We start from the raw sequence: 12,537 nt of genomic DNA on the forward strand, positions 1-12,537 counted from the left end.
GCACTGTGAGGGAGCCAGATTCCCACTATTAAAGTTATCTCTAGTGATCCTAAGTATCCTCCACCACTGCCTCGCTGCCCAAGTGCCTCCTTCCCTCCCTCCTCTCATGTGTCACATCCCCATCCCTTCTATTGCTCTTCGCCTGCCTAACCCGCTGATCCACCCGCCTGCCGCTCAGCACTTCCTTTCCCCACTCACCTTCCCTCTCCCTCCCCCTCCCCAAGCACTTCTTAAGAGAGGCTGTCAGAGCCACTGCTGCACCACCTGAGCTGCCTCTGCCATAGTGCCCAAGTTGCAGCCTTGGGAAGGGAAGGAGGCACTTGGGCAGCAAGGTGGTGGTGGCTTACGTGGCAGAGGTTACTTAGGACCACTAGAGAGAACCTTAATGGCGATTGAACTACTGCATGGGTGGGAATCTGCCTCCCTCGCCATGCCCTCCGCTGGCCAGCCGCGTTTGGATTTTTGTGTATGTGTGCTTTACCTTCCATGATAATGTTTATGCATAGCAATGAATATGCATTGCCACGCATAGGTTTCAATGTTTTAAAAAATCGTGCTAGACCACAAACTACCAGTTGGCTGCCTCCGTTGATTGACAGGCTGAGGAGCAGTGAGAAAAAGAGCCCGTTGATCTCTCATGCTTTTTTTGCTGCTAATGAGGAGAGAAAAGCGTGAAACATGGCGGCAGAGTGTGGAGGGGAGAAATAGCAGAATCTACTATCCCGCAATTGGGGGTAGGAGACATGACACGATTTGGCACTCCTTGCGGAAACTGCCACACATTTTCTGCTTTGACTGCCCACAAAAGAATTAGACTGGCTGGAGACAAAATGCAGTTTTCCCGCCTCACTTCCCTGATTTCTTAGCATATAGAAATGACCTGTGCCACCTGTTTTACCCTTCTACCACCCAGCAATCTAGACAAAACCACACACATTTCTCAGCCTCCAGCCTGTCCTGTTCTCTTGTGTGACTTCTTCAGTTTAGCCCCAGGCAGTGAACTTGTACACCATTATGAGCAATGGCATCCTCTTCTCATCTTTTTCATACTTCTCTGCATTCATCAAGCCACTTGTAAGTGAAAATGCTACCAGAGAGCAACATAACAATTTCCTTCATATATAACCAAAATAAATACTTTATGTCTTTTTTGTGGAACATGTACAATGAAGCATGCCTATAAAAATAAGTGTCTTCTATTTACAATACATTATGTACCACAGCTCTAGAATCATGTGTTTACAACTGATGTCCTTAAATTCATTATTCAGATTCACACCCTTTTACTTTTCTGTAGTTTCATCCTCTTTTTTTCCTTCAAGTGCCATTGAACTGACCATGATACTAAGAACTTTATTATAAAAAATGTGTAGTTATTTGAATGTTCCCTACATCACTGATCTAATAATTTTAAGGACAGTGAACAGTTATCCCCTCAAGCATTTTAAACAACAGCAGAGTATTGTTCGACATGGATGTTTCCTTCTATATTCTAGGGCTCTCCTCACTTCACCTTTAGCTTCTCCAACATAGTCTTGAATATTTTGCACATTGAGCTCAATTACATTAAATGTGTCTGCCTGCTCTTCCACCAGTAGTGCTACTTGCAGAAAGAGTTCATGGACTTCCTTTATTCGACACTCCAACTTCATTAGCTCTTTATGGCGAGTTTCTATCTCATTCAAGGCTGACCGAGCTCCCTTGATATCCGACAGAAGGTTCTCAGAGAAAACATCCCACCTGCCTTGCTCAATCATGTCCTCTATCTGGTTCCCAGACACATCCTTGCCCATGATTTCTAGCTGTCGCTGAATCCTGGTCTTGCAGTTCTCCCGCTGGTTCATCTCTGTCTCGTTGTATTCAAACATGGCTTCTTGAAAGGTATACATTAGGTCAACATAGTGGTCCTTTGATACACGGGCTATGAGAGAGCTGGAACCATATTTCATTTCTGCGTCTTCACTGAGGTCTCTCAAAGCCTGAAGTTTCCTGTGGATCTCTTCCCCACGGGCCTTTATGTCTTTTGCAATTGTGTTGGTATCACGTTTTATGCTGCTGAGGCGGCGCATAGATGTAAGAAAGCGGGAATTTTGTTTGCTCAGGCGCCGAACATCTGCTTTCAAGTGATCATTGTTTGTTCTGATTGCTTGAATGTCTTTATAAAGACTTGCTAAGGCATAATCTGTCTCAAACAAAAGGGTTTCACGTGGCAAGTTGTCATCGACAACAGGAGCATGTCGGTTATAAAGCCTCGACAGCTCATGAAGCTCAAAGAGACGGTCTCTCATTTTGCCTGTAGGTAAGAAAGAAAAAGAAAAGAAAAATACAGAAATAAAAAACGGGAAGTCTTTCTTAACTGGCATAAACAGATATGACAATAGATTTGGTAGTTCTTTAAAACTGGAATTACAGATTATAGTATCTATCTGAAATAATTTTAAGTGCTGTAAATCCTACATCCTGTTTACAGTAAAGAATATGCTCTATTACAGCAACAGAAAGGAAACAAACTCATTTATCATTACAATGTAGATCATTCAGTAAAATGGGGGAAAAAACCCACTGAATTGCTCGTTAGTATCTATACTTAGAGGTTTTCCACCGCTGACTTAAATTAAGCATGAGGTATGAGGGAGGGAAGTGTGAGTTTATCAGCTGAGAAGTGGCATTTCCAGTTTAAAATTAAATCTTTTTGTGGGGTGGGGAATCTTAATTGTATAACAAAGCTAACAAAATTTCTCACAAAGGATTCTACAGGGATTGTTAATTATACAAACACACACACACACATATATATACTTACATATGGTGCTCCCTGCCTTCCCAAGAACAAGCTCAGTTCAAACTGTGTGACTGAATTTGTACCCCCAAAGCACCAGTGTTTAATGCTCTGTTCTTCTCTTTAGCCTTTTGGTAAACTGCAGAGATCTACAAATTTATTCTGCCACATAATTATCAATATCAGCTAAGTCCACACTGAGCCCTAACTGGTCCACAATATGTAGGCAAATGTTTGTACTTCTCAGTCAATGGGAAGTATTGGAAAATGTGCATGAATGGATGACCAACAAGGGATTGGGGCACCTTCTTTATGAGGTAAGGGTCTCTCTAAGCAGAACCAAGGGACAGAGAAAGTACAGTGAAGAACTTCTGCTCCTTCTCTCATAATATTAGAACTTTAAAAAGGTAAAGGTATCCCCTGTGCAAGCACCGAGTCATGCCTGACCCTTGGGGTGACGCCCTCCAGCGTTTTCATGGCAGACTCAATACAGGGTGGTTTGCCAGTGCCTTCCCCAGTCATTACCGTTTACCCCCAGCAAGCTGGGTACTCATTTTACCGACCTCGGAAGGATGGAAGGCTGAGTCAACCTTGAGCCAGCTGCTGGGATCAAACCCCCGGCCTCATGGTCAGAGCTTCAGACAGCATGTCGGCTGCCTTACCACCCTGCGCCACAAAACTTTAGGGCATGCAATAAAGTTGATGTGCATGTAGTAATGGCCACTCAATTAATTTTAAAACAGGACTGGTTGAAGCTATGACTGATATTATTAATTAACTAGATTTAGAGACCGTTGCAGGTATAAATGCAACGGGCGCTAGAAAGGTTGGGGTAGAGAGTGTCTTTGCTTGTAGTGTGTTTTCCCTCCTTTCTCCCTGTCTGTCTCTATCTCCTTTGTGTCTGTTTCTCTCTGCCTCTGCCTCTATCTAGCCATCTCTGTTCATCTCTCTCTGTCTTTTTCTCTTCCATCCTCCTATCCTTCTACCCAGCCATCCACCCATGGCTGTATCTCCTTTCTCTCTCCCATCCATGTCTTTCTCTAACTGTCTTACTTTCTGTCCTTCTCCCTGTATTTCTCCCATCCCTTTATCTCCCTCTCTCTCCTTCCTTCCTGCCTTCGTTCCTTCCTGTTTTCCTTTCTCTCTCTCTCTCTCTTGCTGCCTCTATCTCTCTGTCTCTGTGTGTTTCTGTCATGTTCCCTTCTATCCTTCCAGGCATCCATCCACCCATCCATGGATCTTCTCTGTCTTTCCCATGCATCCCTTTGCCTTCTAACAGTCTTACTTTCTTTCCTTCTTTGTTTATCTCTTCAGTCCCTTTATCTCCCTTGCTGTTCTTCCTCCCCTCCTTCCTTTTCCCTGTGCTTTCTCTCTCTGCTTTCTGCCTCGAGGCGACAGTGGTGGAGCTCAGGGCCCCGGGGAGGCCTCGCCGCCTTGCCCCATCGCGGCCATCAGTGTGGTGCAAGGGGACGGGCTGTCGGTGCTCTTGGATAGGGCCAGGCGGTGGGGGTGGTGGCAGTGGTGGTGGAGGCTGCTGGCGCCGCACTTCTCCGCCGCCGCCTCCAGCCACCCAGCATTTCCCTGCCTTCCCTGCAGAGGAAGCCCTTTTGCTCACACAGGGACTGACTGGCAGTGGCGAAATGGGGGAAGGGAGGGAGCCCAAATGGTTAAAGAGACTGCGCAGCCACCTGCCACTGGGCCCAGGTTCTGGGCACCACCAGCAAAAAGGCAGGAAAAGGCAGCTGCCGCTCTTCAGGGGGCAGGAGGGGATCTTCCGCGAGAATGGAGGTCGTGAAAGGGGCACCCCTCCCCAGGACTGTGTTGCTGCTTGTCCTGCGAAACTCAGGGCACCAGGGTTGTTGCAGTTTACCCATGGACTCCAGATCTGTAGCGCCTTAGAGGGGAGGGGTGAAGGCGGAGGCTGGTATTCCCGCCCCCTTCTCTCCTCTTTCTGGTCTTTAAGTAGCTGCCTCTTTTCTCTCCCTTCGCTGCCGGCACAACTCCTCGGATTCAGAGCAGTGAAAGGCCGAGAAAGTCAGAAGGGGGGCAGGAAGCTTTCCGCTGAAGAAGTGCGGGGCTAACTTCTCTCGCTTTCTTTCCCACACCGTTTCTCAAAAGTAACGGCCGCTGGGAGATTGCCACAGGAGCTCTTTTCTCCAAGCAGCTTCCCCAAGGGACTGCAAAAGTATTCATGAGTACCAAGGTTGGTTGGAAATCTTTTTGCATTCTCCGCCGCCCCCTCCCCTCCCGTAAGGCTTTTTTTTTTTTTTTTAAGGTGCTCAAAACAGCCATTTTTGCAGGGAGTGTCAAAAGTAATATGGGGAGCGTTGGGGAGGAGGGGGGTAATTCTGCGCAGGGTGGTTGGCGATGGAACCTCCGCAGCACCGGTGAACAAAGAAAGGGCCAGTGGGGCTAGTGAGCAGGTAGCCAGGAGCACCCCGGGAGAGAGGCGGCAGTGTCAGGCCCCGAGGATGCCCCTCAGACCGCCGTGACATAATCCGTGGACTGCAGATCTGTAGTGCCTTAGAGGGGAGGGGGTGAGGGCAGAGGCTGGCAGTGGACTGAGGGGCCAATTGGAAGGCGCTTTGCGTCTTCCAATTCGCCCCCTCGAGTTTTTATCCCGGACTTGCCCCGCCCCTTTCTCCTCCCACTTACCCCTTACTCTTTTATTTATACCGCTCCCGTGGAGCGGTTTACAGATGGTATTTACTTTATTGATACCAAATCTTTCTTCCTAATGAGGACCAAAGGTGGCTTACATAACTCTCCTCTCTGCCATTCTAGCCTCAAAACAACCCTTTGAGATAAGTTCAGTGTCTGACTGGTCCAAGGTTACCCTGCAAGCTTATATAGCAGAGTGAGCGTTTGAATCTGTTTGTCCCAGATCCCAGTCCAGCAATAACTGCTATACCACACTGGTTCTATCAGTGGCAATGACAGCTAGGTAGAACCTCAATGCTTGGAGGCAGCAACTCTGAATACTAGTGCTGTGGGGCAACAACAGGGGAAAACTTTGGCTTCTAAGGCCATCTTGCTGGCCATTGTGTGACACAGGATATTGCTGGACTATTGCCCTGACTCACCAGAGCTAGTCCTGTACTGATATTCAGTGGTGACTTCATGTCCAGCACCAGATGCTTTCTCTACGTCTTGCACCCCTGCATGATGCTTTCCACACCTCATTTGCTCCCACTTTCCAGGAAGAAGTTACCTACCACCCAAGATAAAATTTATTTCTTCCCCATGTCACCCCCTCCTTTGTACTCCCTCTCCCAAAACACCTCTCTACCCATTCCCCCACAGAGAACACTACACTCCACTAACACCAACAAGCTGGCCCCAGGGAATTTCATTTACCTTGACCAGATCCAGGGCTTTCTCTGTCCTGGCTCCCACCTGGTAGAACGAGCTCCCAAATAACATCAGGGCCCTGCTGGAGCAAAAACAATTTTGCAGGATCTGCAAAATGGAGCTCTTCCACCGGTCTTTCAGTTGAGGCAAGTGAACCGCCATCAACTAGAGCCCACAGGCCCCTCCCACCATTAACTGCACCCACAGAAGAAGAACCAAATCCACAGTGCAACAAAATTGAGTCCCATTGTTGACTGTCAAATTGGACTGGCAAAAAACAAGTTGTTCTATACCATATCATGAAAGTTGATACAAATTCTTCTTACTGTTGAAAATGCTAAACATTCAAATCAAGATGTTTTGCACTGTATTATGTACTGTATTATGAAAGTTCTAATGTAAACTGCCCTGAACCACAAGAAAGGGAGGTATATAAATATAATAAAATAAATATAATTCATGTAATGACATAAAAGTACCTGGAAGATATGATCACCAATTGAGGAGAAAGAAGGCGATAGCCAATGAGTGTGTGGAGTATTGCTTTGGTTCTATAAAAAATAAAAACTAGTTTCTCACATGCAATAGCATGTTACAGATATTAAAATATATGCTGGAAAAGGTTAAGGCAGTTTTAAATTATCACATACCTTGTAGACAGTCTTTGTGTAATGCCATGCATAGCAGGCAGGTTCAAAGCAGAGAATAATGTGAGCTTTGTGTATGCAAGAAAAGCTTTCAAAACAGACTCTCAGTGTGCCTTCTGGTTCCCAAGTTCTTAGGTAAACCTATAGTCATAAGAACTGAATGAAATAGCTTCCGTGTGAACGCCGAATCACAGCCACAAGCTGCATTTGTGGAATGCTTGCAAGGCTGATTTAGACACTGGAATAGGATATGTTGCAATTTGACTGCAACCACAGAATACCAGGGATACCTGGTTGGTTAGTTATTTCGGGCAGCATTGGCTTTAATCAGATCATACGTGATTGAGGCTTTGAATGAAAGAAATATACTATGTATGCAGTATATCTAGTTGCAAAGTAAATGTGTAACATGCATTTATCTGAGGAAACTAATGGGGGATGGACAATAAGACAAGCTCACTACCAAGAGCAAGTACAGATCTGAGGAAAGGAGTGGAAAGGGCTAGTCAATAGAACATGTAAAATCTGTGTTTGTCATTCTCTCTCTGTTGCAACTGTATCTCTGCAGCAAATATCTGTTGGTCCCAACTTTTCTTTGTGAGGCAGAAAGTGCTATTTTTCAAGGTTAAGCCAGTGCAATGCATTATGCTTTGAGATTACTATTTTCACAATTGAGAACACGACTTAATATAAATATTAAACTACAATTCAGTCATCATAGTGTCATGACACTCATTCAGAGCACTGAAAGTCAGTAGCAGCTTTACTTATTATCAGCCAACTGGGTAAAACACTGCCTTCCCCTGGGTGTAGGGCAGGGATCACTAATGGAGTAGAGTAGCTTTCCTGCATTGTACAGGGAGTTGGACTAGATTACCTTTGGGATCATATCCAGCTCTATGTTTCTTTACAGATTTTAAAGTAAAAAGACTAGATACTGCCCCTTTTTAAAGCTCACCATTTAGCAAAGGGACCTTCCTGTGGGTACTATGTGCTTTCCCCCTTTCCTTTAAAAAAATCACCTTTGTCTTAAGTCAAGAATATTAGGGATCATTCCGTACAGGAAAAAAAGTCTTACGCCAGCGCAATGGCATAACACTTAAAAACTGCATGCCTCCTGGAATTCCTCACCTGATGGCTCCTCTGCTGCTGTCTCGTGCTTCCTGGCTTTTGGCACACCTGATTGAAATGGCAGAAGAGGGGAATGTGTTAGATACGCTCCTCTCTTCCGCCTGTCAATCAAGACAGGTGGCCAATCACCTTTCTCCCTCTTTTAAAGGGACTGTGATGCCCACTATTTTTTAAAAATGAAACTTATTTGTTTAAACACATATGTGTTTATTCATGGATGCATAGGGCTCCTTTCAATGCAATCCAGAACCTTGAAGCTTAAAAAAAGTTGGTGGGGTGGACTTTCTTTTTGTGGGGAAGAGGCATGCTTTATGGGCAAACTGGTGGGGAAAAGTTTACTTTGTGCTCTGCCTGGGCGACTGTGTGTCTATTCATTGCTCCAGGCAGTTTTTTTTAAAAGAAAACCCTGTTCCGGGTTAAGAGAGAGGGAGGCGGGCTCAAGGGCAGGCACTGGAGCTGGAAATCTTGCTACTTCAGCCACTTTGGTAACGCACGTGTCTTGTGCAAGTGTCTTGCTGGTTGCTCTCATCCTGCTAGTGCTACATGGCAGGGGTAATCCAGTTTTGTGGATTCCCCTGCAAGCGCTTTAAAATGGAGGATGTAGCTGCCGGTTTGCAGACGTAATGCTGGATGTTTATGACATCATGCAAAATGCCAAAAATGTGGTGTTTGCAAATGGTAAGACACTCACTTTTTAAATCTGGTGGGGAATGGCCCCAGGAATTTATTTAATACACTTTTATCCCAACTTCCCTCCAAGGTGTTCAGGTCAGCTCATATATGTCTCCCTTCCCTATGTTATCCTTCCAACCACTTTGTGAGCCAGGTTAGGTTAAGAGAAGATGAATGGCCCAAGATCATCCAGTGAACTTCAAGGCAATTTGGGGATTTGATCCCAGATCCTAGTCCAGCACTATAACCACTACATTACACTGGCTCTTCATAGCATGGAATGTGGTGTGGCTGGGACAGCTAGATGGACCAGAACTTTAAATATTCAAATGGAGACTCAGGATAAACAACAGTGAGTGTTGAACACAAGGATAAGTGATCTGGTGGCTAAGTAGTACTGCCCTTCTTTCCACTTTTGTCTACTAGAGCTCATCTCACAATAGGCTACTTTACAATCTCAAGGTGCCCCAGGAGTATAAAACTGGTTGTTTCACATGATACCATGTGCTCCTTGTGATGAATGATGTGGTTAATTACAGTAGTGGAAGGGATGGCAGATAATTCCCAGGATTTTGCTCTGCAGCAGCAAGACTTGTTTTCACAACCAACAAATGAGGAGGGAAAAACTGCATCTGAACTGTACTTATACCAGGTCAGACCACACCTGGAGTACTGTGTGCAGTTCTGGAGGCCTCACTTCAAGAAGGACGTGGATAAAATTGAAAGGGTACAGAGGAGTGCCACGAGGATGATCTGGGGCCAAGGGACCAAGCCCTATGAAGATAGGTTGAGGGACTTGGGAATGTTCAGCCTGGAGAAAAGGAGGTTGAGAGGGAACATGATAGCCCTCTTTAAGTATTTGAAAGGTTGTCACTTAGAGGAGGGCAGGATGCTGTTTCTGTTGGCTGCAGAGGAAAGGATGTGCAGTAATGGGTTTAAACTACAAATACAAAGATATAGGCTAGATATCAGGAAAAAGATTTTCACAGAGTAGTTCAGCAGTGGAATAGGCTGCCTAAAGAGGTGGTGAGCTCCCCCTCACTGGCAGTCTTCAAACAAAGGTTGGATACACACTTTTCTTGGATGCTTTGGGCTGAACCTGCGTAGAGCAGGGGGTTGGACTAGATGGCCTGTGTGGCCCCTTCCAACTCTATGTTTCTATGATTCTATGATTCCTCCATGCCAAGATTTCCTTGCAACTGAGAGTTAGATATCAAGGAGAAGGATTGCAGGATAGTGCAATGTGTTCAGAGCCACAACTGCAGTTACCAAGGCTACATGGTTTAGTATTCTACTTACACATGAGAACTCATTCTCATTTATGCATCAACTTATCAGGGATAACAGCAGCTATCCCTTGTTGTCAAATGTTGGATAACTGAAGTATCTAAAGAGAGGAGATTCTTTTAATGGCTAAGAGCATCTCAACACACTGCAATAATCGTCTTCACTACTATGTGACCCTGAAGGAAAGACAAGACCTACTGCCTAATTTAACCAGGGTCCACAAAGCCACTCATTGGTCTTCCCCCAGGGCAAGAGATTCTCCCCTGCATACTTTTATTCATCAGATTAGGTCAGCTAATAATTCTTTCCACCTATTTTGTTGACCAAACACCACTGGCTTCATTAACGGCAGAGGCTTACAGCATAATAGATACTACTACTGGCAGGGAGTAGGGGCTAACAAAACTACAAGAAGATTCTATTTCAAGTAGTAATTGATTAAAAATAACTATTTTATTAATAGTTATAAGTTTTAAGCTTTCATAAGGTGGTTATAATTAAGATCATTGTGATAAATTTTCAAACTGGGACATCCTGTTTAAATATATTTTATTTCTGTTACTGTTTTTATTCTGGGTAAATCACCTTGAAATTATTGGGAGTAGAAATATGAATTTCTTAACAAGAAAGTACTCCTCCCCTTTCAGTTCTGTGTGAACTGCTGAGAATGCTAGGGAAAGGAATAGATCTCTACCCCATCCCATCCTAGCACAAGAGATTAGTGTCACCTCTTGACTTTGCCATTGTCCAACAAAAGGTAAACTAGCATGTTCCCTAACCCAGCGGTCCCCAACCCCCGGTCTGGAGACCGGTACAGGTCCTCGAACCGGTTGTGGTCCGTAGATCAGTCAGTACCGGGTCATGGCTCCTCATCGTCCTCCTTCCCCAGCTGCTGCCTCGGGGGCTGCCCTGCCACTCTGCCGCCGGCTCACCTTTGGTACTCTTCAGCAGCTGCCATGGCTGGGGCTCCCCCTCAGCGTGGCACTGTGCAGCTGCTGCTGGCAATACTCCCCAGTGGTTGGCGGGAAGTCAGGGGTGCTGGCGGGAAAGCAAGCAGGGGCTCAGGCAGCGGTGACGTCCCTAGGCAAAAGACTACCCCCCCCCCAAGCCTCAGTAAAATTGTCAAGCATTGACCGGTCCCCGGTGATAAAAGGGTTGGAGACCACTGCCCTAACCAACACAGCGACCACTGGAGAAAGAGGGCTTAGCCATTACAAGTGGAGAGTTTGCCAAACACAAGCAATACAGCTCTTTTCTCCCAGTTCTCCAATATCTGTTGAAGTGTTATCAAAGCTGCAAGAGGAACTTGAACCACTTCCATCCTGATTTCCCTGAATGCCCACTGGCTATATAATTAGAGCATGCCCTTTTTTCTTGTCCTCAGGTCTTTACAGTACTTCTTTGGGAAGAGTCAGTGGCCACTACAAACAATGCTGGCTAGTAAGCCTTGCCAAGATTTGTGAATCTCTAAATTCAATTCTAGACGTTCTATGGGAATATTGATGAGGTCATACCTTAGATGGCTTTGTTTACAACAATGTTTATTTAGATTTAGGATTTCCTACCTGGTGACACCAGGACTAGTCAGACAGGACTCACAAGTAATTAGCAACAGATGTTTCACTTTGTATGAAAGACAAAGACTATCAGTTCAAACTGTCCTGCTGGACTAGTTTTTAAAGTGTCCCTTCAGGGTCAACAAAGAATATATACTGTCTTCCAGGTCTCAAGTGCTTATGAAAAATCATTGAGTATAGGGGGAAGAGATGTTTTCCTGTTAGACTTCAAAAGGCACTACCTCCATTTCTGCATCTGGAAGGGTGGGAGGAGCTGTGTGGCTTCCTGCAATGAGGAGAGGTGAACGGCAGGTTTGTGTTCTTGAAGTTCATGGCTTTTGCAATGTAGTTCATTTAGCAATATCATTTGCAACCTTTCTGGCTCTTTTGAACATCCAGCTATAAGAAGAATCACTCCCTGCAGGTCCTTGGGCTGCATTGTAGGCTACTCCTAAAGATTACCCAGCTTTGGGGAATAACAATTGAAACATGATTGAAAAAGGGTCCCTGATAAGTCTTGCAGAGTGCACAAGACCACTTTCCTCGGGAATCTTTATGATCCTGGCAAAAGGGTTTCATCTAAGTCAGCAGAAGTAGAAAGCTAAAGACTTTTTAAAAGATTAATTCTAGCAGACCTGTATATCTCTTGAGTGCCATCTTATCAAACTGTATTTCAGAACTCAAGATAAGAAATGTTATTACTTCTTCAAGGAGTGAAATCAGTATGAAGGTGTCTGTAGGGGCATACAATTATATGATCACAAGAGACAGTGTATGTTCATTGGACAGCCAGCTCATTAAAAGGGGACTATTACTTGAAATTATAGCTAGTAGAATGGAGGGTGGAAGATGGGGAAAGAGAAAATGGCATTAATTTGTACAATTTAGTCCAACTATTTATGTTCTAGAAATTATGTGTATTGTCACACAAAATGCATCCAGATTACTGTAATTAAACAAGTGAAAATACAAGTGTCTTGTTTTAATTATTGTTCTTGGAAGCTAGGGCCTAAATACCCTCATCTATTTCTTTCAGTAACCCTGAAACACACACATACAACTTGCATAATGCGGAGCATACAATATGGCCTCTACAGTTCTATGTTAACCACTA

At 44.8% G+C, this 12,537-nt stretch overlaps 1 protein-coding gene across 5 annotated transcripts in view; it reads right to left on the reverse strand.

The window, feature by feature from the left end:
• Window positions 1-218: 218 nt before the first annotated feature.
• Window positions 219-12,537, reverse strand: part of STX11 (syntaxin 11) — a 40,626-nt gene continuing 28,307 nt past the window's right edge. For 3 of the 5 annotated variants that reach the window (XM_077350936.1, XM_077350929.1, XM_077350919.1), the window contains one exon: window positions 219-2,293. In XM_077350936.1, coding sequence (XP_077207051.1) covers window positions 1,428-2,288 — 861 coding nt within the window. In that variant the 5' untranslated portion in view covers window positions 2,289-2,293 and the 3' untranslated portion in view covers window positions 219-1,427. Of the gene's footprint in view, window positions 2,294-6,136; window positions 6,424-12,537 lie in introns of those variants that run through there. The other 2 variants (XM_077350911.1, XM_077350902.1) reach the window with 2 other exon arrangements.

Source organism: Paroedura picta, chromosome 1 (assembly GCF_049243985.1).
Source record: "Paroedura picta isolate Pp20150507F chromosome 1, Ppicta_v3.0, whole genome shotgun sequence".
Classification (NCBI taxonomy): domain Eukaryota; kingdom Metazoa; phylum Chordata; class Lepidosauria; order Squamata; family Gekkonidae; genus Paroedura; species Paroedura picta.